The sequence below is a fragment of the Hydra vulgaris genome, chromosome 12 (genome assembly GCF_038396675.1).
Source record: "Hydra vulgaris chromosome 12, alternate assembly HydraT2T_AEP".
Lineage (NCBI taxonomy): Eukaryota > Metazoa > Cnidaria > Hydrozoa > Anthoathecata > Hydridae > Hydra > Hydra vulgaris.
Window position 1 is genome coordinate 50187251 of NC_088931.1, and position 27664 is coordinate 50214914.

At 25.7% G+C, this 27664-nt stretch overlaps 1 protein-coding gene across 1 annotated transcript in view; it reads right to left on the reverse strand.

The window, feature by feature from the left end:
* Nucleotides 1-6352: 6352 nt before the first annotated feature.
* Nucleotides 6353-27664, reverse strand: part of LOC105845853 (uncharacterized) — a 201050-nt gene continuing 179738 nt past the window's right edge. The window contains exons 38-45 of the mRNA XM_065813584.1: nucleotides 25083-25552; nucleotides 23959-24056; nucleotides 21949-22105; nucleotides 21061-21121; nucleotides 19555-19826; nucleotides 13546-13717; nucleotides 13084-13222; nucleotides 6353-6969 (exon numbers count right to left, since the gene is read on the reverse strand). Coding sequence (XP_065669656.1) covers nucleotides 6963-6969; nucleotides 13084-13222; nucleotides 13546-13717; nucleotides 19555-19826; nucleotides 21061-21121; nucleotides 21949-22105; nucleotides 23959-24056; nucleotides 25083-25552 — 1376 coding nt within the window. The 3' untranslated portion in view covers nucleotides 6353-6962. The remainder of the gene's footprint in view (nucleotides 6970-13083; nucleotides 13223-13545; nucleotides 13718-19554; nucleotides 19827-21060; nucleotides 21122-21948; nucleotides 22106-23958; nucleotides 24057-25082; nucleotides 25553-27664) is intronic.

Below are 27664 nucleotides of genomic sequence, written 5' to 3' on the forward strand. Positions count from 1 at the left end.
TATGGTGCGATAATTTTAGCCATGGTTGCCTTTAATGAACCAGCGGATTGATATTGACTTGTTTACTCATAGACCATTGTTTTATCATTTGTTTAGTATGACTAGAGCGTGAGTTATTGTTCACCTAATCCCTGAGTCCTAAAATTTTCTTCCTCCTACAAAATAGTCTTTACATTCATTTATGATTCTCACCCAATGACATCATCTACAATCTACTTCTATTTTCACATCTCCCAGATCTACGTGACTGGACGGCTCCGTTGGTCACTTTTTGCGATCATTGTGTCGCATAAACAAACAAATATATACCATAATGATTATGGTATATATTTCAACGATTTATAAATCATTGAATTTTGCTACAATAATCAATCTTATCTTATTTCTTATAAAAAATCTTCGTGCAACAATTAAACAATTTTCAAAGATTCTTTCAACTCGCGCTTTTTTTACAAATACTTTTATGGTATCATATTATAAGGTGAAGACATTTCCAACCAACATAACGGTAAACATAACGGTTAATCAAACACATTACATTTATATACAAATATACAAATAACTTAGGCCAACATAACGCTTTAGACAGATTAATTACTAATATAATGCACGGTTTGTAGATTTGGGGCCCTAATATCAATAAAATACCCTATGAAAATCCTTTTAGATGGTAATTGTGTATACTAATTGTAACACAAAATGAGTAATTTCAAAATCCTGCATTAAAATCCAACGGACTTATTTGAAATTTAAGTTTTTATCCAAAAGTGTTCCTTTCATATACGTATATGAAAGGAACACTTTTGAATAAAAACTTGAATGTCATATAAATCCGTTGGATTTTAATGCAGGATATTAAAATTACTCATTTTGTGCTACAATTAGTATACACAATTACCACCTAAAAGTATTTTCATAGGGTATTTCATTGATATTAGGACCCTAAATCTACAAACCGTGGTTTTTTATGAATTATTTTTGTCAAGGAAAGGGAAGGAAAGTAAGTGAAGTCTTGTAGAAAATAAATGAATAAAAATAAAAAATCTTATTTTTGATCTAGATTTGTAAAAAAACGTTTGAACTTCTCAATCAAATATTTTAATGGGGCTAAATAGGGAGAGGCAAAATAAAGTAAATTAAAAATGCTCCTTCGATATTCTTAATTGATTCTAATTTAATTTAATTAAAAAAAACTCTTATTATATTTTGTTCTAAATTAAATTCTCAAATCTTTATTTAGGTTAATCACTTGATTGATGTTGAACTTTCGATTTTTTTTGTTTAGGTCCATCATAAGCTCAGCAACTCGTTAAAGAACCTCTTACAACGGAAAACATGGTTCAAATACAGCAGAATAGTGGACTGTCCAAAAATGGAGTGCGAAAACTTGGCTCAGCCCTGAATCAAATTAGTCCTATAAGATTGGTGGAGCCAAGTTTTCCTCTAAAGTTAGCTCAAGCTGGCTAAAAGCTTTATGATCAGTTTATTGTCAGCAGCATAACTCTGACAGAAAATAATATCGTGCTAGGTAGTTCATTGCCGAAGGCTCAACAGTCTCAGTAAAGCCTTTAGATCAGCTCGAAATTTAACAGAATCTGCCATTTTGAAGTTGGGAATTGATGGAGGAGGCTCTTTTCTGAAAGTAAGCTTCACTCATGTTGTTTTGGAGGAGGATGAAACACCACCAAACATCCCAGTTCAGAAAACTATCAAACTGATTTCTCAACCCTCAACCAAAGTAACAAGTGTAAAGCAACAAATTCTGATAGCACTTGCACAAAACACTTCAGAGAGCTACCATAATGTGAAGGCTATTTTGAATCTCATTCAAGTTCAAGAAGAATGTCAAAAGATTCTCTCATCATTTCTTGCGATCTCAAGATGGCAAACATTTTATGTGAAATACAGTCTCACAGCAGCAAGCATCCATGTTGTTGTTGTGATGCCTCATCACCAAATCTCCAAAACTGTGGCCACCTGAGAACTTTTGGTGAGATCAGAAGACAACATTCCGAATTCATCAGAGCAGGAGGAGATTTGAGAAAATCAAAGGACTTAAAAAGTGTTGTTCACTTGCCAATACTCGATTTTCCAGATGACAAGCTTGTCCTTGAGGCTATCCCACCCATGAAGCTTCATTTGCTACTTGGTGTGGTAAATCACTTGATCAAAACTCGTTGTGATCTTTGACCCAAAGCCAAGGAATGGCCCTCATCACTCCACATTCCTATCCAGCCTTTCCATGGTGGTCATTTCAATGGAAATGACTGCATGAAGCTCTTGAGAGGTGTGAGCAAACTCCAACTGCTTTCAGAAAAAGAATTTTGCTCAAGCTCATTGCTTCATTCAAACATTTACGCTATTCAAGGATGTTGTGACTTCTTGCTATGGCCAGAATTTGGAACCTGACTACGAATCCAAAATTGCTCAATTCCAACAGAGCTATATTAAACTTCCGATTTTAGTTACTCCTAAAGCGCATGCAGTGTTTTTCCATGTGCCTCAGTTCATCAAGATAAAAAAAATGGGATTGGGCCTTTTCAGTGAGCAGGCAACAGAAGACTTGCACTCGAACTTCAAGGTTCATTGGAATAAGTACAAACGAGATTCTTCCCACCCTGATTATGCCAAGCATCTCCTGAAATGTGAAACTGAGTATAATAGCAAGAAAATCTTAACTCTGCACCAGAAAGATTTTTTACATAATTTATTACAGAAAATAAAGTTTGAAACATTTGCTTTCCCTTGTGTTTTTCCTTGAAGAGTATTTTAATCAATTATCAGAAAGAAAGTTGTTATTTATCTCGTAAGTGAAGTCTTGTAGAAAATAAATGAATAAAAATGAAAAGTCCCTATTTTTACAGATCTAGATATCATGTTTTATAAAAATTTCACGAAAACAAATAAGTTGGTCTTAAAAGCTATCCATAGCGTATATACGCTATATACGCTATGGATAGCTTTTAAGACCAATTTATTTGTTTTCGTGAAATTTTTATAAAGCATGATATCTAGATCTGTAAAAATAAGACTTTATTTTTATTCATTTATTTTCTACAAAACTTCACTTACTTTCCTTCCCTTTTCTTGACAAAAATAATTCATGAAAAACCACGGTTTGTAGATTTAGGGTCCTAATATCAATGAAATACCCTATGAAAATCCTTTTAGGTGGTAATTGTGTATACTAATTGTAGCACAAAATGAGTAATTTTAATATCATGCATTAAAATCCAACGGACTTATATGACATTCAAGTTTTTATTCAAAAGTGTTCCTTTCATATACGTATATGAAAGGAACACTTTTGGATAAAAACTTTAATGTCAAATAAGTCGGTTGGATTTTAATGCAGGATTTTGAAATTACTCATTTTGTGTTACAATTAGTATACACAATTACCACCTAAAAGAATTTTCATAGGGTTTTTCATTGATATTAGGACCCCAAATCTACCAACCGTGAACGGAAAACATAACGCCAAACTTTTCATTTACCGTTATGTAACCGTTATATTAGCATTATATTTTTTGCTGTGTAAGCTATCATTACCCGAAGAACCTCTTTCATCAGAACGTCTTTCATCAGCGGACGAACCATGGAGAGCAATATCCATAATCGCCTTCAAAAGAAGAGGTTGATCTACTTCTAATGACGGTCGACCAGGTTTCTTTCTGATTTTTAGTTTTTCTTTGACTTCTGGATGCTCCAAGCAGATTTCCTCCATTCTAGCTTTTTTCAGTTCTCTTGTTTTCTTCTGTTAAGGTTGATCATACTTTTTTTTGGCCAGTTCTTTACATAGATGAGCTAGTTTCTTCTTTTTCTTTTTCAAATAATCCTCTTCAGCTTCAGCAATGAATCCACTTCTCTTTCTAGTCTTCAGTCCAGCAACTTCACAATTTAAAGCTGCAATCTCAAAACTGAGTCGATCTTGAGCCACTGTTCTTGCATTTTTTTTATTTTTCGTGGTCAACAAACTTAAAGTTTATGCAATTTGTTGATCATCAATAACAGATTGCTTGTTGGTGGGCTCAACAAACTGTGAGGAATTCTTGTCAAATTCAAGTGGAGTATACGTGGGGGCAGACTGTTTTAAAGTATTGGCCCAAAATGATAAATGCTTGCTCTTGAACTTTATTGCCTTTTCATTAAATAAATTGATCAAATACATTACTCTTGAATCAAGATCCTTAAGCACCAGTTTCTCTTCTTTTAATGAATTCCATATACTATGGACTTCTTTCTGGATACTAGCCTTTTTTTATCGGGATAAGCATTTCCATACGAGACCATCAATAAGTTAAGTAATGCGGTTTTATCCATATTTTAATTGATTTGTTACTATTGTTTAAATTACAATCAGACTAATGATTTTGCTCATCGTTAGCGCAAGCTTTTTAAAAGAGTTTCTTCAACCCGCTAGGGAGAAATTAGCGTTTCGAATTTTTAATAGAATTTATGCGTTTGCATTGCATCACGTTTTAGAATCAACTAGAGAGCAATTAGAGTTTCGTATTTGAAATAACGACAATTTAATTTCAAATAATGACAAATTTATGAGTTTGCTTTGAACCACATTTTATAATCCGCTAGGGAGCGAATAATGATTGTGAATTTTATATACAAAGAGTTAATATTTCTAACATAATTTGATTCGCAGTCAAACGGTAATATATTAACAAAACGATAGTAATTTTTATTTTACGTTGGTAGTTGTTATTTATTTAATGCCTCTGGGAAACTTATTATATTAATTTATGATATTATATTATGAATAATTTGATAAAATATAATATCAAATTCCCCGCATTTAATATTAATTTCCCCACAAACAAAACATCATTTCTATACCATTTAACAGGTGTAAATACCGTTAAAATCTGCTCATTAAAACTAAAAAAATAATCTAAATTGACATCATTTTGGCCTCAACACCCCATCCCCATTGTCAATTAGTGTAAAACTTTCCAGCACTCCCTTCCCCCCCCTATATTTACTGACATCATTTGACACAAAGCCCTAACCCTCCACCTTTTTTTCCACTTCCTCTTGTTTGACTAATAAGTTTATAAGATGGCAAATTGAAAGTAGAATTTAATTCAAGAGAACTTTCAAAATCATGCCTAGTCTCTGAAAGAGCTATGACGTCGAACGTGTAATTTATATTATTTAAAAATTCTTTTAGTTTCTCAAAATTTTGCTGCATGCTTCTAATGTTTATATGCAAAACTGAAAAAGAACAATGATCGTTTATTATCTTAAAATCAAATCTATAAAATATAATAATTCTTTAGTTTATAAATCTTTTTAATAAATCTTAATAAATCTATAGTTTTTGAAAATTAATGATTTGATTGATTTTGAACTATCAATTTTTGGTAAGAAAATTTTTTTAACTTTGTTTCTCATTTTTCAAATTAATTATTTTATTTCAGTATTCTTATAAGATTCGTTATTTAAAATGGCAAAAAGAGGACATATAAATTTAGAAAAACGTATAAAAATTTGGACCTTCATAATTTAGGCTTTTCTAATCGAGAAATTGGAATAGAGTACTTTGGTCAGACAAATCAAAGTTTGAGATTTTTGGGAATAAACGCCGGTCATTTGTTCGTCGCCGGGTAGGAGAAAGAATGCTGGAGCTATGCAAACAACTAAGCATGGAGGTGGGAATATAATGGTTTGGGGTTGTTTCGGTGGTGGCCAAGTGAGATCAATCGTCAAAATTGACGGGAAAATGACAAAAAAAGTCTATTTAAAGATTTTGAAAGAACATGTTTTAGTTTGTGGAGCCGAATTAATTGGCCAACGATTTGTGTTCCAACAAGATAACGATCCTAAACACACTGCTAACGTGGTTAAGCAATATTTAAATGAAAAACAAGAGGAAGGATTGTAGAAAGATCATGACTTGGCCACCGCAGAGTCCTGATTGTAACCCAATTGAGTTATTGTAGGATCATTTAGATCGAGAAACTCCACCAAGGGGTAAAAATGATCTTTGGGAGTCAATCCAAAGCTTATGGAAAAATATTGATGAGGAATATTTTAAAAAATTGATTGATCGCATGCCACGTATCTGCCAAGCGATAGTCAAAGCTAAAGGTATAGATGATTTAAATAAAAACATTTTATTTTAGTTATAATTTTTGATACTATCATCTTTTTTTTTCTTTAAAACTAATAAAAGAACATAAAATTATCGATTTGTTTTATTAAAGTCACTCGTCAAAATTATTCTGACACATTTTTCTCTTAATATGTGTAGTTGCGATAGGTGCGTCCAAACTTATGGACGGGAGTGTATATATTTGTTATTTTGCGATAAAAGAAGCTTGAAAAAAGAAACATCTTTCATTTTACAATAAGTATTAAAAAAAAGTAGCAGATACTAGCAGCTAAATAAATAATTTTATAAAAACATATACATATAGCCTTCAAAATAAAAACATATACATATAGCCTTCAAAATAAAAACATATACATATAGCCTTCAAAATACGTATAAGAAATAAAGGCAAAATTGAGCACAAATTTTTCCTTGTTGTCTTTTAAAAAAAGTTTCAAAAAAAATACAATTGCTTCCAAAAATTATACCCAAATCTGGTTTAAAACTTTTTACAACTTTTTTTCTTTATATACTTTATATTTTAACAATTATTTGATAAGTTAATGAAAACATTTGACGAATATACCAAAAACTTATTGTACACTTATGCTTTGTAAAAAACTACATTTTCTCACTTAATCGCCTGTTTTTTGTGCAAAAATTTTACTTGAAATAAATTTTTGTTGAGAATATATATTTTTTCAATTTATTTCAAATGTTTTTGAGGTCCTCAATATATCTAATTAAAAACGGTTTTAAAAAAAAATCAGTTTTTAGACATGGATTTTTTTAGTTTCGTCTACCTATTGTCCACCCACTATGCGCTGCCATCAGTTGTTTCGGTGGGTTCAAATCATTTTCTAAACATAAATAAAATTTGAAAATAAATTATGAAGTTTTTTTTAATTATGCCGAATATAGCAAAAAAAATATATATATATAAATATATATATATATATATATATATATATATATATATATATATATATATATATATATATATATATATATATATATATATATATATATATATATATATATATATATATATATATATATATATATATACAGTATTGTGAAAAAGTTAAGAACCACTAAATAAAAAAAAAAATTTTTTTCAAATAAATTTAATTAATTTTTATTCTATAGATAATAGAATAGTCTTTTTTTTTTCAAACATATTAAATATAGCATGAGAAAAAAGAAAATTTTTTTTTTTTTGAAAGTTAGTTAATAGAACCTATAAAAAATAAGGATTAAATATTATGTGTTAATTTTTTTAAATATTTTTTTTGTGAAAAAGTTATGAACCACAAAGAATTTTTTGTGCTAAATGCGGCGGAAACGTCTTTTTAAATTTATTTTTCCCTTTTTTTTTAAATATTCTTTTAATGACCTGAGTTATTACCAAAGAACCAATAAAAACATTTGAAAAAAATTAATTTTTTTAAATACTTTTAAAAAAAGTATTTAACTTCAAACAAAAAAAAATTCTTTCCTTTAGAAAAAATGAGCAGAAAAGCTATTACCTGTGAAGATCGTGTAAAAGTGGTGCATTTTCACCAGGAAGGTAAATCCGCTCGCGAAATTGGAAGAATAGTAAAGCGATCACATAGTTCGGTGCTAACAATCATCAAAAGATTCAAAGAGACGAAATCTTACGTTGATCGCCATCGTTCTGGAAGACCGCGTTTGACGACACCCAATGATGATCGCCTTTTAATCAGGTTGGCAAAGAAAAATCGAACCATGCCGTCGCATGAATTAAGAAGGGAATGGAAGCTTTCAAATGGACGTCAAGCCTCGGCATCACTTGTGCGTAGGAAACTATTAGCTAACAATATGTTATGGAAAAAAGCTGTTCTAAAACCGCGACTTACCAAACGACATATAAAAAAGCGAAAAGAATTTTGCCAAAGCGTCAAAGAATGGTCTAAACAAAAATGGAGGACAGTAATGTTCAGTGATGAGATGAATATCGAGGTTGATAACCGAAAAAACCGAATTATGATTCGCAGGCAGCCTTATATAATCACGATTGTATCGTTCAAAGAACAAAACAAGGTAGCGGGTCGGTTGGAATATGGTGCTGCATGACATATTATGGTCTCGGTATGTTTAAATTATTTGATGGTCGACTCAACTCTACTTAGTATGTCGATATTTTAAATAACAACATGTTACCGTCAATTGATGCACTTGAGCAGAGCGTTCCGTTCATTTTTCAGCAAGACAATGCACCATGTCACAGGGCTAAAATTGTCTCTGAATGGTTCGAAAGTAAAAATATTGAGCGTCTAACTTGGCCACCAAATAGCCCAGATCTAAATTGCATTGAAAATCTTTGGAGTTGGCTTCATAAAGAGATTGCCAAGAAAACACCAAGGAGCCTTGAGGAGTTGCGCAATATTTTACCAGCAATACTTGGAAATGTACCCCAACATATTTTAAAGAATTTAATAGACTCAATGCCAAATCGTATAAATGAGTGCTTAAAAATTCATGGTAGAATTACGCGGTATTAGGTGGTAAAAATTATCGTTTCTTATTCTGTGGTTCTTAACTTTTTCACAATTTTTTTAAAATAAAAATTACCTATAAAACTTTAAATACATTTTTTATATTTGTTTAAAAGTTTTTATCACACTTATTATTTTTTATTTTGTTTGTCTATTTTCTAAAATTTATTATTATTATTCTTTTTACCAGAAAAATATATTCGGTTAAAAAAAAATTTAAAAATAAAAATAAATTATGAATTGTTTTTTTTTGTGGTTCTTAACTTTTTCACAATACTGTATATATATATATATATATATATATATATATATATATATATATATATATATATATATATATATATATATATATATATATATATATATATATATATATATATATATATAATATATATATATGTAAATTATGTTAGTGTATTTTACAAATAGAGTGCTCAATGTTCTTAAAGAACAGAGCAATAATAAATTAGTAAAAAACACTTATCCAACTTTTATCTTCGACTTGTCAGGAACTCTTCCTGATGATCCAGCAATGGTGAAACTTCAAGTCGAAGATAAAAGTTAGATAAGTGTTTTTTACTAACTTATATATATATATATATATATATATATATATATATATATATATATATATATATATATATATATATATATATATATATATATATATATATATATATATATATATATATATATATATATATATAGCAAAAAAACTTCTGCTTGTTAAAAAAAAGTTTCAATGTTTATAAAGTTTTTTTTATTTTACACAATCGTTCAATATACACCCGGCTCAATTTATGCTAAAGATGTTTATAACTTAATGACGTTTGTAGCTAACGCTTTACAAATGGCAGAACTAAGAAGATGACGCAATTTTAGCAAACAGAAATTATCAAGAGAGGGGGCAAAACTAAAATCGAAGTTTCAAATTTTACACTTGGATGAGACAATATGTTTCGTATTTTTCAATCTTATCAATTTTTTTAAATGCAATAATATAAATACAAAAATTTAAAAACAGTTTAAGCAAAAAAGACTTGTAACTATTAGAAAAGTTTTCTTAAATTACACACGATCCTAAATAAAACGTTATATAAGCCGATTTTTACATTTGCATATAACATATTTGTTTATTGTTATATTAAGTTGTATTAGATGCTATGCAATCAAGCTGCGCTTATTTAGAGAACCCGCTTTGAAATTGTCGATTAATTGCAATCGGTATAAGAGCTTATAAAATGGTTTGTTTATTAATTACATCCATAAATTCGATAAACATCGGTGTCGTTCTGCGAGAGTTCAAATCCGCCCCTTAACACAATATATTTTCAATTTTTTTAATCTGGCATATATTTAAAGCAAAAAAATAAATATAGAAAAAAAGACTTTCAATGGTTTGAATAAATTATTAGTTTTTTGTAGCTACGGGCTTTTCTATTTTTTTTTGTACTTCCTGGAGTTGCAGGAGTCTTATCAAATTTTTTTTTATTAAGTTTATGACCATAACTTTTTTTCAAACCATCCGCCGCTTGTTAGGACTAATTACCCGAGCACATTAATAACAAAAATACCTCTATCGTGACATATGCGCAACAAACTTGATGTTTTAATGTATTCTGAAAATTCAAGCTTTTTTAAAAAATCACTCCTTTTCGTTTCTTATAGTGTATAATATCTCATGTTATAACTACACATGTTATGTATATAATATTTATAAAACTTCAAAAGTGTTTTATTTTGTATTTTAAAAAAATCAAAAAAGATTTAAAAAAGGTGCCAGTGGTAGTGGCATTCGAATCACGGCGCTTTGCTTCAAAAACTCTGCGAGTTAACCACTCAGCCACAAAGGCGCGTTGTCTGAAGAAAATTTTTAAACTATTTCAGAAACATTTGTTTCTGAAATAAAAACCTTTTGTACAAAAGACTTTACAAAATGGCTATAGATCAAATATTAAGGAGATGTTGCTGTAATGCAATTTTCAAGTGAAAATAAAACTGAAATATTTTTGATATATGATAAAACTTGATATATGTTTTAATATGTTTTAACAATAAAAAGTTTGAAGATATTTGCTTTTTAGATATTTCATACACTTTCGATTACATTTTCTCATTAAATGAGTGCTGCGACGTTTTCGCCATTATCTCGGTTGCAATGGCTTCCAAGGGTTCCGTCCCAAACACGCTCGAAGGAGCGCTCCTTCTATTATTAAGCTCAGCATTATTATAAAGAGATTAAACCCAATAAATTAAAAAACAGAACAGATGCGATTGAAGTTTTGTGTTTTAGTTTTATTCAAATAATTCTGACTAACAATGAAATTCGGCAAAACTTAGGAATGAGCTACATAAACACTTTCATAACAAAATATGTTATTTTTTAGTAAAAAGAACAATATTTTAAGAGCGCATAAATAAAATTGATTCTTTGAAAAATTAGTGTGGTACTGTTGCCTGCCCTAATTTAACTGCCTATTGTTTGTTCTTCAAATGGAGTCATCTATAAATAAACTTCCAATTTATGAAGATGTTTTGAAGAGTTGTTTTTATGAAAATTACAAACTCGCTTTGAAATTAAACAACAAGCCAGTAAAGAAATTTGTTAATGCAAATGTTCTGTTTCGATTACCTTTAAGTGTGAAAAAGAAAAGAAAATACTCATAAATAAACTAAAATTTTTATACTTTTAAAGAATGTATGGTATTGGTAAAATCGAAAGTGCTGACGTAAAAAAACAAAACAAAACAAAAAAAGACATGTTAAGATAGTACTTCACAACTTCAAATGTAAAGCACGGAAAAGTACAGCAACTTCAAGAACTGTATTGGTATGGCAGGAAGGACAAAACTTTAGTGGTTGAAAAACTTAAATCTAAACGGTTTTGAAGACACATAAAAGAGGAACATTACTCAATATTATAAGAGATAAGTCCCATGTACGTTGGTCATACTTCATCTCCTATTGGGTCTAATGAAAGCATAGCCAGTAACATTATTTCATACTTGAATGAAGCTCGGTTCTCATTTCAAGAACAAGACGTAATCAGATGGGATGGCACTGTGGAATGGAAAACTGGTGTTATTCACAAAATCTAAAAATATGTTAAAAGACCACTGCAACAGGGAAGTTTGTCTGAATTGTTAGACCAAGAAACAACAGGTCCAGAATCATTTAGTAGTCCGATCGGCATGCAGCTTGATAAGTGTGAAAAATCATCTGTAGTAAAATTTGTCAGTGTTTGTTGTAAAATTCCAGAAACTGATCGCAAAATTTTAAATAAAGATTAGCAGTTCTTGTTTGATATAACTTCTGCTGTTAAATCAAATAGCAAAGTCAAACTCAAGGTGGTTAACAACTGCAAATAGAAATTTACGATTGTGTGAAAGTACTGAAAATACAACGGTTGAATACAGAATCTTAGTTTTTCTTCTTTTAAAATCATATAAAAAAAATATATAAAAAATACAAAAAAAAAAAAAATATATATATCAAAAAAGTAAATACCTCACAAATAGAGAAAAACATTTATATTTGAAATGATAAAATCATCAATATTTATTTAAAGTGATAAAATCAAGTCTACTTAAATAGTCACCAACTATTTGTTAAACTTTTATATATATATATATATATATATATATATATATATATATATATATATATATATATATATATATATATATATATATATATATATATATATATATATATATATATATATTTATATATATATTTATATATATATACATATATATACATATACATATACATAGTGCTTGCTTCTGAGTCTCTAAATACTGCGCTACAGCTGCTAAATTAAAAAACGTTTAATCGACAGGTAAGGTGTTTAAGTTTTAACTTGCCAGTTATAGACTTTTTGACCTTTTGCAGATTTGCACTATGAAATTTGAAAAATGTGAACTGTAAAAAATGATTTGTACTATAAACTATAAAAAATGGTGTTATATTTAATTTCTGTCAGGCAGTTAAGATTGCCTAATTACTTCATTAATTGTTAACAGAATTAGAAAAAAGTGCACAAATACTTTTTGAAAGTACACCCACACTTTTTATATAAATATAAAAATAATGACATAACCGTTGCAGATAAAATATACAAATATTGCCAATGTATAAATAAATTTTTGAAATAAAATATTTACAAATAAAAATGCTATATATATATATATATATATATATATATATATATATATATATATATATATATATATATATATATACATATATAACGATTTAAAAATTTATTTAAATAATCATTATGAATAAATTTAGAAATAAAAAAGATTTATAACTCACATACTAAACATTAAAAAAAAACCTTTTAATGTATACATAAATTCTAGTATACATTATAAGAACTATATAATATCTAAATATAGTTTATATTTATATAATTAATTATTTTCGTGTTAGTGATAATTAAATACTTACACAATTCTGAAACATCTTTTTTTAAGGTCGTACAACCTCAGCTGTTCTTGCTGATGTTTCTTTGTTAATTGTTCAGTAACAATGCGGAATTGCGTACAAAATTTGCTGACTACTTCATTGATATCGTCAGTACAGTTTGCTAAAAAGTTATTTAATAAAGCCTAAAAACTAATAAAAATCATGTATGCTTAAAACACCTAAAAACCAAAAAATTTTTAATTACGTGCAACATTTTCAAATTTTTACGTTTTGCTAAAATTAAAAAAAAACAACAGATATAGCATAAAATGATTTTCAATTTCAGTCGACCAAAAATCAAGTAACCAAACACAATATAAATAATATCACTTAACAAATATAAAATGTCAGTGAGTAACCAAATACATAACAAGTAAAATTACAAAAAAATCTTAAATGTTAACATAAAAGTTATAATTAGATAATGATAAATACGAAACCTACGTTTGTTATGAATTTTATTATTTCTCCAGCATCTTATATAATCGATGCACAAACCGATAAATGCTATTATACTAATAAGAATACCAACGAAAATTAGCGATTTTTTGTATTGTGGTGATTTTTCAGTGAATAAATTTGACATATTGTCCTGTGAGTTTTCAGTTACAAGCACCTTATAGAAATAAAAATTATATACATTAAATATATATATATATGTGTGTATATATATATATATATATGTATATATATATATATATATATATATATATATATATATATATATATATATGTGTATATCTATATGTGTATATATATATATATATATATATATATATATATATATATATATATATATATACATCTATACATGTATATATATGTATATATGTGTATATATACATATATATTTATATGTATATATATATGTGTGTATATATTTATATATATATATATATATATATATATATGTATACATATGTGTATATATATATGTATTTATATGTGTGTTTATATATATACGTATATATATATTTGTGTGTTTATATATATATGTATATATACATATATATGTATACATATATGAGTGTATATATATATATATATATATATATATATATATATATATATATATATATATATATATATATATATATATATATATATATATATATATATATATATATATATTAGGGGTGGTCAGAAAAAAAAAATTTTAGAATTTGAAAAACTAAACCGTCTAGATTTGAAGCAAATATGTTTAAACTTACAAAAAAATTCAGCGCCATTAAACCACTTTTTCTCTGTCCTCAAAGCTTATGTTTAGAAAAAAAAGGACCCAAAAATGACCAAAAACGGATTACTTTAAGTTTCTTGAGGGCAAGGCTAGCATTAATATTTATGATAAATTTTTTTTTCAGCGTTAAGATAAATATCTGTATTTTTGATTAAAAAAGTATGGTTTTTATTCTTTCTTTTTAAAAAACTGTATAATTTACGTTTTAAATTGGCTAATCAAGTTAAATCTTTAGGAGAGCCTCTTTTTTTGTTTTTTTTTTTTAAATTAGAATACAGTTTGCCAAGTTTAATAAGACCTTTTAATAGTTAAGTGCAATTAACAACGTCAAACCCTGCTTTTATCCAGGGTTTCTTAACCCTAGCTAAAACACAGTTACAATCCAAATTTTCACATCTTTCAAAATTTTTACGAAGCGAGCACGTAACCAAACTGATTTTTTTGGTGGTTTTAGGCAGTATAGATTGCATGTATACTAGATGTTGTAGAATATCCATGCCTGTTGGAAGTTGAATACCTAAATGCTTTTTTTGTTCATTATAATTTATTGAGATAATTTAGATCACTCTCTCTCTCTTTCTCTTAAATATATAATATACATTAAAATGTTCAAGTTTCTTACAAACTAGTACCTGTAACTTTAAGTTTAGCTGCTTTAATAAACAATTTCTTTTTTTTTATTAGACCTTAACTTAAATTTGTTTTTATACATATTTATCGCAAAGTTTAGTATTTATCATTATCATTAATCTAAATAACCAAGAATATATTTTTAAATACTATTAAAGCCAAAAAATATACTTATTATATTATTTAAATATTTGCTATATTTTATATAGTTTTATTTCACTTGTTAAATGATATATACAACACATTTTATTATAATTTTTGTTTCATACCGCTACTTATAAAATTAAAAATATTGTAGTTAAGAACATATTCTTTCGTTTAGTAACGCTACTAAACGTACATAAAATGATTAATTCTATTTGAATTTTATTGTTGAAAAAGTTATAAAAACAACGCCGCACCACGTAATAAACGTTTTTTAGCCAATTTAAAAGGTAAATTATACTGTTTTTTAAAAAGAAAGAAAAAAACCATACTTTTTAAATCAAAAATACAGATATTTATCTAAACCCTGAAAAAAAATTTATCATAAATTTATGCTAGCCTTGCCCTCAAGACACTTAAAGTAATCCGTTTTTTGTCATTTTTGGGTCCTTTTTTTTCCAAATATGTGCTTTGAGGGCAAGAAAAGAGTGTTTAAATGGAGCTGAAATTTTTTGTGAGTAAGTTTAAATATATTTGCTTCAAATCTAGACTAAATTCTAAAATACTTTTTTCTGAACACCCCTAATATATATATATATATATATATATATATATATATATATATATATATATATATATATATATATATATATATATATATATATATACATATATATATATATATACATATATATATACATATAAATATATATATATATATATATTTATATATATATATATATATATATATATATATATATATCTATATTTATATGTATATATATATGTATATATATATATATATATATATATATATATATATATATATATATATATATATATATATATATATATATATATATATATATATATATATATATATACATATACATATATCTATATATATACAGGGCGGCCAGGGAATATTTGATTTCATTTTCCCTAACTTTTTCCTGACAAGAATGAAATTTCCCTGACTTACTGATACATGTATAACAAATCTAGCAATAAAAAGGCAACAAATAAAATAACACAACTTTTCATAAATAATAAAAGTTTTCTTAAAATCTGTTTACTTTAAATAAACACTTTAGAAAAAATAAAGTATGAAGTAAAAAAATAAAGCTGAAAAATCAAGTCTACACAAATGTTACTATGTTGCAATCAAAAATCCGCAAGACTAATTATCATATATGGAGGATGACAAACGAATAATTTCAGCATTAATAGTAATTTTCCTTTTTCCTTTCAACACCCTTTTCTAATCTGGCTTTTTTGGTTTTTAACTCTTTTATTAATTGTATGACACACCGCTTACACTGCTTACACATTTCCTTTGCTGTTCTTCTTTACTTTTTCTCTTGTCAGACAGAGCTTGTTGGTATCGGTCATACAATAAACAGACACTTTTCACCATTTTTGGTGTGATATGTACATTGCACAGTCCACCAACATCATGGATTGCATCATAAATTTGTCGCTTACCACTACAGATTCTGCTACAAGATTTTTTACTAAAATATTTGAGTTAACACTAAAACCTTGCTCTACTTGTGTATTGCCATGAGAAAAAATCATTGAAATTTTTGCTATTTCAAACAATGCTGAGTACTGCTTATCTTCACCAATTAATTTCTAGTAAAAGTCATCTAAACGCTGCTTAGTGAAATTAAAATTTTCAAAACTTTTCATTTTTAATGATGTCAAATTGCATAGACGAGGCATGACATCAGATGATATAACTCTTTGGGATATAGATAATCTTTATGATTATCTATATCCCAAAAGCGCACACATATATCCATTTGGTTTTGCTGTATTACTCCATTAAATGCCTCGTCAAACATTATGCACAAAAAATTACATCTCAAAATATTTTGCAGAAGAACATTATAAAAGTAGGGGGCAATACCATGAATTATGCTATAGGCAATCTTTGTCTTTCCAAGCTTGAACTGCTTAGCTATTTCACTGTCAGGAAACGTTTGTTGGAATGTTTTTCCTAAATTAATACAGGACCTATAACATTCATGGAGGGATACAACTCATAAAGCCCAGTTAACTTCTGCTTTTGTTACTTCATCTCGTATATCATAGCTATCAACTATTTTCTGAACACTTGCAGGACTTACATCACTCAATCCACATAAACTGTTTTGGAATAATACTGTTCTTTATTGATTTGTATCTTTTACAATACTGTTTGAAGCTAATTCTTGGGTTTGATGTTTACTAAATAAAGGATAGATTGGCAACTGGTTATTATACAAACTAACACTATTGACATGCTTTTTACTTCTTTCATGACTTTTTACTGCCTGAATGCCCATATTACTTAAATCAAATGTTTTTCAACAAATAGAACACATTGCCTGTCCAGGACTATTAAAAACTTCTTTTAACCTAAACCAATCAGCATAAAGTGAAAACAAAAATACTATGTCAGCGTAAAACTCAAAACAAAAACGCTATATTTATTTATAGAATTTGACTAATTGCTATAACAAAAAAAATGCTACAGTGATGATTTTAAAATAATTTTCTAACAAATAACATAATAAGAAAAAATGTAAATTTTGTTCATTCTCACACATTTAGTCATTTAGCCTTTTTGAAATAGATAAAAAAAAGCAACTGCAACAAATTGCTTTACTGTTTAATCTTGACATAATATTGAATACATATTTTTAAAAAGTAAAAACCGAAATGTAAAAAGAGTAATAAAAAACTTATACAAAAAGTATATTCATTTTGTATAAGTTATTATTTTAAATATTAATAGTTATTATTTTGATTTCAGTTTAAAATACTTTCATCATAAAATTATGAAGATTATTTATCAAAAAAACAACTGAAATAAGTGTACTCAATGGTTTGTATTGCATCAGAAAAAATTTTGCTTTCCAGTGTAGTTGCCATTTTAAAATAACAAATTTTTTTGTTATGTATTAAAATTCACAATAAAAATATTCAAAAGAAAATAAAAACTCTCAAAAATATTAACAGCAGTTACAACCAACAAAATTATTAGTTGATATATAGCATATAAAATATAAATTTTTAGTTTCTAATACGTAATATATATATATATATATATATATATATATATATATATATATATATATATATATATATATATATATATATATATATATATATATACATAAATATAGTTATCAAAATTCCCTGACTTTTCCATGACTTTTTAGAAAATTTAACATATTCCCTGTCTTTTTAGCATAGTTTAGAATTTCCTTAACTTTTCCAGGTTTTCGCACAAATTTTTATATACATATATGTATATACATATGTGTATATATATATATATATATATATATATATATATATATATATATATATATATATATATATATATATATATATGTATATATATATATATATAAATATATATATTTGTGCGGTTTCTTAAAATGTTTTTTTTTTCGGTATCAGTATAATTCTTCTTCTTTGTGTTAAACAAGTGTGTTATACTATGTGGTATGTGTGCTGGAGTTTCGTTTTGCTGGAAAATCTATTGCAATATAATTGCCTTGTTCATGGAATAAAATATTTCTAGAATGTGTTTTGAGTTTTCTGTGGATTTGTAGTACTCCAAATACTGTTGCTTTTAGTTATTAAAAGTTGATAAGATTTCTTTATTTGGATATAGCTATGATGTTTTAAGATTAAAAAAACAAACAATATATGTAGGACTGTTTGAAATTTGCACCATGTGCAAATTTGCACCACAATTGGATGGTGGAAATCATGCATCAAACCAATAGAAAAGCCCATGGACAGAAAAAGGTACAACAATAAAAGGTAGTAAATAAAGGTGTGAATGAATAAAGCTAATGATAAAGGTGTGAATGAATAAAGCTAATGATAAAGGTGTGAATGAATAAAGCTAAAGATAAAGGTGTGAATGAATAAAGCTAAAGATAAAGGTGTGAATGAATAAAGCTAAAGATAAAGGTGTGAATGAATAAAGCTAAAGATAAAGGTGTGAATGAATAAAGCTAAAGATAAAGGTGTGAATGAATAAAGCTAAAGATAAAGGTGTGAATGAATAAAGCTAAAGATAAAGGTGTGAATGAATAAAGCTAAAGATAAAGGTGTGGCGATAAAAAATAGAAACGACAATAAAGGCAAAGATAAGGATATTATCAAAATATTTTATCAAGACTGTTTCTTTAATAAATTTAAACTTTTATAATTTTTTATTTAAAAATTATTTTAATTATTTCTTCATTCTATGTAGTTTTATTTGCATTGATTTGAAATTCAGCCATTTGGAAATTTTTTATGGAAGCATAATAATAATAAGAAAGTTAAATTAAAAAAAATCTATTTTAATCTGAAATTTTTATTTAACCGTTTTCATTTATTTGAACCACAATTAAAGATAACAAATTTAAAAAAAAAAAAAAAAAAAAAAATACTGGTAATCTAGGTTGAAGAGCTTGTGCAAACTTCATTATTGTAGCACATTTATCATTGATAAAACTTTTAAAATCTGACAGCAATGCTGTGGTTGATCCTGACAATACAATACCATACCCTGTATTAGTTGAGTCAATAAAAGCCAGTTTAAGTTGCATTTTTTCAAACAGTTTATTATAATCCAATAATGAATAAATATCTATGTACACCATATTAACTTTATTAGCTTGCAAATCAACCATCATTGTATTAATGTCACTATAATTTCTTTCTGAACAAAAAAAACGTTAAAATTAATAACCAGTTTATATATAACAAAAAAAAACGTTAAAATTAATAACCAGTTTATATATGTACTTCTATGTTACTAGTCATCATAGATGATTTCATTTCACCTTTTTTTAATCAAAAATATAATTGATAAAATCTTAAAAACAAACTTGACAAAAAAATCAATTAAATATAATACGCAAACATTTTATTCAAGATTTACCAATATAAATAAAAACATTTTTTCAAAATGCCACATTATCAAAGTGTATTCTACAATGATTTAATTTCTTGTATCTAGAGAGCATTATCACTAAAGAGCATGCTGAAATAATTTAATAGAATTTAAAGTGAAAAAGAACTCAGTGTTATCTAAAAAACATTTATTTTTATATTACTAATACAAACAATTAATTGTGTGCTGTTGAACTTTTAATTAATATAGAAAAGTTTTATATCACTATTTTTTGGAAACTTTGAATGAATAAAAATAATAAAACAATCAGAGGTATTTGTAGTAATTGAAAAAGACTTAAAAAGACTAAAAAGAAATATATAGTGACTTTATATTTAAAACACATTTCTGTCATGTAGACTGGAACTGATAACAAAAGCACAAATTGAAAAGTTAATATCATCAAATAAAACAAAAGTAACAACAAGGGAAATGCCATCAAGTTTAAAACCCAGCAAAATTCTTGTTGATGAATAAGTTTCTAACATAGCTCAAAAAAACTGTTGAAAAAAATTTATAAGCAAAACATAAATATTATACAAAAGAAGCTTTTATTCTATATATTATTTACAGAAGAGATATTTGTTTGTCAAACATTAGTCTAAATCAGTCATCTTAACTTGACTTTTAACTTTCTAGTTTTCATTTTGATTTTCTATCTTTCCTCACCATACATTTTTTGTTGAAAAAAGGGTATTTTAAGTCTTTCAAGGGTATTTTAAGTATCAACTTATCAAGGTATTCTTAGACCCTTCTATCAGCGTTATATTTAAACCAATTAAAATAATTTAAAAATTTAATTTGCATAAAAGTTAACATTTCAGCACACATTTTATATATTTATATATATGTTATTATATAATAAAACTAATGTTATTCCATATTTTGCAACGTTGTAAGCCATTTTGTATTGCATCACATTAGTAAAAAAAGAATACTTAAAAATGTAAAAGAATCTTTGAACAAAATAAATAAAATCTAATAAACAAGTTAACTTTACCTAGTTTAGCATTTCTACGAATAGCAGTTTTGTACTCAAATGAGTTTTGTAAAGCAGCAACCTGTATAATGATCAAAATTTAAAAATTATGATTAGTTTAGGAATTTACTGATTTTTATCATCCTTGTTGTCACCTGATTTTTGTTTATAAATAGCAAGGTGAAAAGCAAAGATTAACAAATTTAAAAAGAAAATCTCTAATACTTATTTATTTAGCAATTTAAAACCCTGCAACTATTACAAAATATTCATTTTAGGAATTTACACATAAATAAAAATAACAGATTATTGTACACATAAATAAAAACATAGTTTTATCTGAAATAACACGCTTTAATAACAGATTATTCAAAATACTGTTTTATCTGAGATAACATGCTTTAATAACAAACTATTGCACACATATATAAAGTAATAGTTTTATCTGAAATATTATGCTTTAAAAACAGATTACTGTACACATAAATATAAATATAGTTTTATCATAAATATAGTTTGTAAACATAAATAAAAATATATAATATAAACTTTATTAAATATAAAAAAATATATATAACAATATAGTTTTATCTGAGATAACATGCTTTAATAAGAGATTATTGTACATATAAATAAAATAATAATTTTATCTCAAATAATATGCTTTAATAACATATTATTGCGCACACTTATACAAATACTTCTTTATCTGAGATAACATGCTTTAATAACAGATTACTGTACACATTAATAAAAATATTGCTTTATCTGAAATAACATGGTTAATAACAAATTATGCCAGCTAAATAAAAGTATGCTTTAAGCTTGATTATTTTCAAAATATTTAAAGAAAAACAAATCTAAATTTTAACAACCAACAATAACAAAAAAATTTCAAAATAAATATACCTCTGTGTCATACATAATAAAATCAGGAGGTAACGTTATAGAAGTAATGTTAGTTACAATAAATCCAATTATAATACTGTTTAATGTTAAACCAATAATAAACCATATAATTGAAATTAATTTTGCAATAAAAGATCGAGGAGTCAAATCTCCATACCTATTTAAAAAAGCGGTTTATCATATATTTTTCACCGAATTTTTTTTTACTCTTTTTTAACTAAGTAAATCTTTGTTCAATAAATAAAGAAGCGATTACTTCTAGAAAAAAATCTACTTATTATTTAAAAGGTCAATACTGAAATCTGCAACTAAGCTCAGTATTAGGCTTGTAACAACCTATTATCTAAAGATACCGCATAGCCTATTATCAAAGATATTAAAATGATCTAAAACATTTAATATTGTACAATCAAGCTCCCACTCATCCCACTCCTATGCATTAAACTCTGAGACCAAATGTCTTAAATTAAAATTTTTAACTTAAACTTGAAAACATATTTGTGGTGATCCCAAAAATATTAAACTATTAACAACATGGATTTAGTCAACTATTTTGTTAAACCCTTCTCATAAGCATGATAGCAGCATGCATCCCTCCCGAAATTATTGTTATTAAGTACACTAATCGTGAAATAAAGCAGTCATTTAAACTTTTTTAACAACTGTATTTTTTTTTGGGATTCATAACCAGAAAAAGTGATTAAAAAAGGGTAAGCATCTTTTTTATTTAATTGTATTAAATAAACACAAAAATAATGCTTTGTTTTCCATAACTGTACCTATCTGATGTGTATCATCTATCTTTTGCAACTAATGATAAACTCACATGAAACATGCTGATTCTGTTAAAATGTAAACTGTTAACTAACTTAGTGACTGTATAAACTACTATCTTTAATATTTAAAAATATTTTCATCTTTTTTTATTTGAATTTAAGTAAGTTTTCAAAAACTAATAAAAGAAAGTCCTTAAAATTTTTTTTTGGCTTTGTTACATGGTACTTATTTATCAAAAAAACAAAAACTTATTTATCAAAAAAACAAACATTTTTAGTGAATATCTAAAACCTTTGTCTTAAAAACAAACAGCATTCGTTAAATAATATTCTACACTGTAGGCTTGTAGAGTTATAATAATATGTTTAGTAGGCTGTAGATCCTACAGCCTATTAAACATACTACTAAGATTGAATTAAACATATGTAATAAGGTTGCTCAGCCTACTAAACATATATATATATATATATATATATATATATATATATATATATATATATATATATATATATGTATATATATATATATATATATATATATATATATATATATATACATATATATATATATATACATATATATAATATATATATATATATATATATATATATACATATATATATATACATATATATATATATATATATATATATATATATATATATATATATATATATATATATATATATATATATATATATATGTATATATATATATATATAATACATATATATATAATACATATATATATAATACATATATATATATATATATAATACATATATATATAAACATATATAATAAGGCTGCTTTTAATCATACAAAGAGCCCATGAGATGCATAGTGGTATAAGTCACTTTTTTCAATATTTTGAGTTATTGCCACCAATGGTTAGCATTTTGTTTATTCTATTACATGGCAGAGTGGTATAAGTCTAATGATATCGATGATGATGCTGGAACTGTTTTTTGTTATGCTCCTCACTAAACAGCTGATTTTGTTCACAGTCATAGTGATATTAGTCAGATTTCTCAAAACTAGATATGAGTGACTTATACCACTATGCATCTCAGAGGCTCAATTATAACTCTATGTTAAAAAAATTTATTTAGTTTAAATTTAATATTTTTTAACAAGCCTCTAAAAGTTCTTAGAAATAAATAATTATGGTAACTTTATTTTTATGAATTATTTGAAAATAAACAAAAAATTATGAAAAACAGACAAGCATACCCAATTGTTGTCATAGTAACAAATGAAAACCAAAAACCAATTATAGGTCCTTTCCAAGCATTTCCAATAATAAATTGTTCTGGATTAATAAACTGATCCTTAAAAGACATTTTGTATCAGTAAAACACAGTAAGAAATAAAATAAGTTAAAAAAAAAAATTAATATTTAAATAGATGCAATAATATGTAATAAAAATGTTTTCTTATAAAAAAGGTAGAACCAAAAATAAAATTTGCTTTTGTCATTGGAAACATGCTTTAAACAAAAGCTTTTTTTTTCTTTTTTTTTTAAATATTTTTCCTTTATTTAAAATATTCCTCTAATCAAGGCTGCAGTCAAATTTTTTCTTATGAATTACTAGGAAAATAAATGAGGCAATAAAAAAAAGCTAGAAAATGAGAAAGCTGTAAAAAATGCAATTCAAGAAAACAACTCAAATGCACAAAAATTTAAGTTTGTATGCATAAAAAACTAAAGTATGAAAAGGTTGTCCTGTATTGAAGTACAATAACTGTAAAAAATTGTTACAGTATCTGCTTCACTACAAAGTGGTATTGTTTAACAAGATTCATGTTACAGAGTTTCTATGATAGTGATACGTAATATTATGTTGAAAATGGAAATAAAATTGCAAATAAACAAAAAAAAACACAAAAAAAAAAACAAAAAAAAAGTAGCCTCCTCATAATGACCAACATAACTGACCAAATAATAGTAGTAAATAAAAACCTCCTCATAATGACCAACGTAACTGACCAAATAATAAACAGTAAATAAAATAATAAAAATGATAAAACCAAATAATAAACCATAATAAACAGCTTCATGATTATTTAGTTAGTAGAGACTAATGATAATAATAATAATAATAATAATAATAATAATAATAATAATAATAATAATAATAATAATATAATAATAATAATAATAGTAATAATAGACCAAAGATGAGACATAGAATAAAGATAAGACATAGAATAAAGATTGAAATAATTTAAAGAATTAGTATAACGGTCGCAACAATAAAAAACTGCTAATAATAATAATAAATATCTTTAAAATTTTTACAATATATAGAAAAAAGTAAAAATTAGAAATAATTATAGTTTAAACACGTTCTTACAGTAAACCAAACTAATATTCCAAAGAGTGAAGCAATCAAACAGGTGATCAACAAAAATGACCATACACTAAGGACATTTAAAATCATTTTCAAAAAAATCACATCAGCATTACTCTCATCACGTTGCACAGCTGCAATTCCTGGTGATTGTATTAAAAGCATAAAGGAGGTGTTTGTTGCAACTTCATAACCATTTCTTCCATATATTGGAAAACTTATATCAATATCATTGCTAATGGATAATTTTAAATCAAACTCTGAATTTTTAACAGGATTACCTCCAAACTTTGTTCTATCAAAGTAAAGTTTAGAAAGTTTACTTGAGTAGCCATTACAAATACCACATGACTGAACAACCATGTCTTTAAGTAAATTCACAAAATCACCAGAAGGTTTGTTTACATCAAGAAATACAAATGGATCCTTGATAAAAGAGTTAGCAAATAAAACTTCTTTGCATTTGCATGTTCCTATGAAAATAAATAATTTGTTTTTTGAAAACGCTTTACAAAGAACATTTAGCTATAAAACATTTAGTTAAAAATCACAAAAATAAACAATTTGAAGAAAATATTTTTATAATTTTTATGATTTATTTATTTCCTTCGAAATGATATTCTAATTTTTTTTATATACAACATAACTAATAAATGGGCATCTGCAAGTGTTAATCATTTAACGAAGCTCTTGACAGATACAGTAGACAAAATAATGGCACAAGCACGTTTTTAAATAAATAATAAATGGCACAAGCACATTTTTAAATAAATAATAAATGGCACAAGCACATTTTTAAATAAATAATAAATGGCACAAGCACATTTTTAAATAAATAATAAATGGCACAAGCACATTTTTAATTTTTTTAATTTTTTAACTCATTATTATACTCATATTTTTTAAAAACTGTAAAAAACTTAAATGTTCATCAAGGAAACTTATATGTACATCAAAGTATGCTACTATTATGAATATTTTCATATGTATTTGTGCATGATTTTACCAAAGGATTATTGTTTTAAAAGATATTAAAAGCACACAGATGTTATATTGAAAGCAAAATAACTATTGGCTCAAAAATTTTATTTAAAATTTTATTTAAAAAAAAAATTTTATTTAAAAAAAAAAAATTTTATTTAAAATTTTATTTAAAAAAAAAAAAAAAATTATTTAAAATTTTTGAATTGTTTTGTGGAAAAAACTAAAATTTTGGTAAGTTTATGCCTAAAATTATATTTACATATGTAAGACATAATATATTTACATATAAGGTATTAATTAATAGAATAAAATTGATTAATTTACAGCAACACAAGTGCTGTAAAACAAGATTGGACAATTTCTCAACCAAACTTAGTTGCAGATTTGGTAAATAATGGTAAGGCCTATAGAGAAGTTATTAAGCAGACATTTTTTATGCAGAAATTCCTTTTCAAACAGTTGGCAACATTATAAAAAATTTGAATAGAACTGCAACTGATATTGCAAAACAAGAAAATGAATAAAAAAGTAAAACGAACAAATAGATTTAATAAAATAAAACAAAAATAATTAATTAAAAGCGAAGTAACAACTTAAAAGAAAAGAAGTTTGAAAAATGTTCGAAATAATAACAAAAAGAAAAACTTAAAACTTAAAAGAAAAATAATTCACTACAAATTTTCTACGCTTTTCTGTATCCGCCAAGAGTAACAAATATAATTTATCTTATTTTGTAGAAGTTTTTGTATTTGCCTTTTCATTATGTAATTTTTGTTTTCGTTTTGTAGTTTTTGTGCTTGCCTTTTCATTTGCGTAAAGTTTGTTATTATTTGTGCTGTTGTTGCTAATGATTTTTATCGTTGTTATTAATTGAGTGTTTTTATTTTTTTTTGTCTTTTTATTTAACTCATTATAGCTTAATTATTATTTTTTTATAATTAGTTTAATTTACACTTGCTTTCATTTATTAATATTACTGTTGAATTTTTTTGTTTGTTTGTTTATTTTATTTAGGTGTCACACCAATGATTAGTTTTTAACTATATGAGTGATACCTAACCTAATTTTGTAAAATTATAAAAATTTGTAATTTTCAACTTTTGGTTAAATAAATGGATATAATATAAAAAAAAACAAACATTTTTTGATATACAATTTGCTTGCAACTTTTTTCAGTCAGTATATTAAGGGAACACTTTATTATTTGTGCTAAAAACATTGACAATTTTTAAACTTGTTTTTCAAATGTTTTTGCTAAACTTAACTGTCTTTATCAATCCACAGGAATATAAAAGAAAACTAATTGCTACTTATTTGTAAAAAAAAAAAAAATTTTAATAAGTTTTTCACTTAAAAAAATAAAAAGTCATTAATACTTATATTTAAATATAAAATATTTGGTTGTTTTCACAACCCTTATTGAAATAGTCTGTATTTTTGTTGGAATGTTTATGTAGTGCATTTAAACCCAATAGTTTATTTCCTGATGAACTATTGTTATTGACGATGCTCCAAAACCTTGTGGGCTAGTGAATTGTTAACTTACTGAACTTTCCAATGAAATTTTCAGAAGCCTATTTAAAACTTTTTTTTTTAATTTT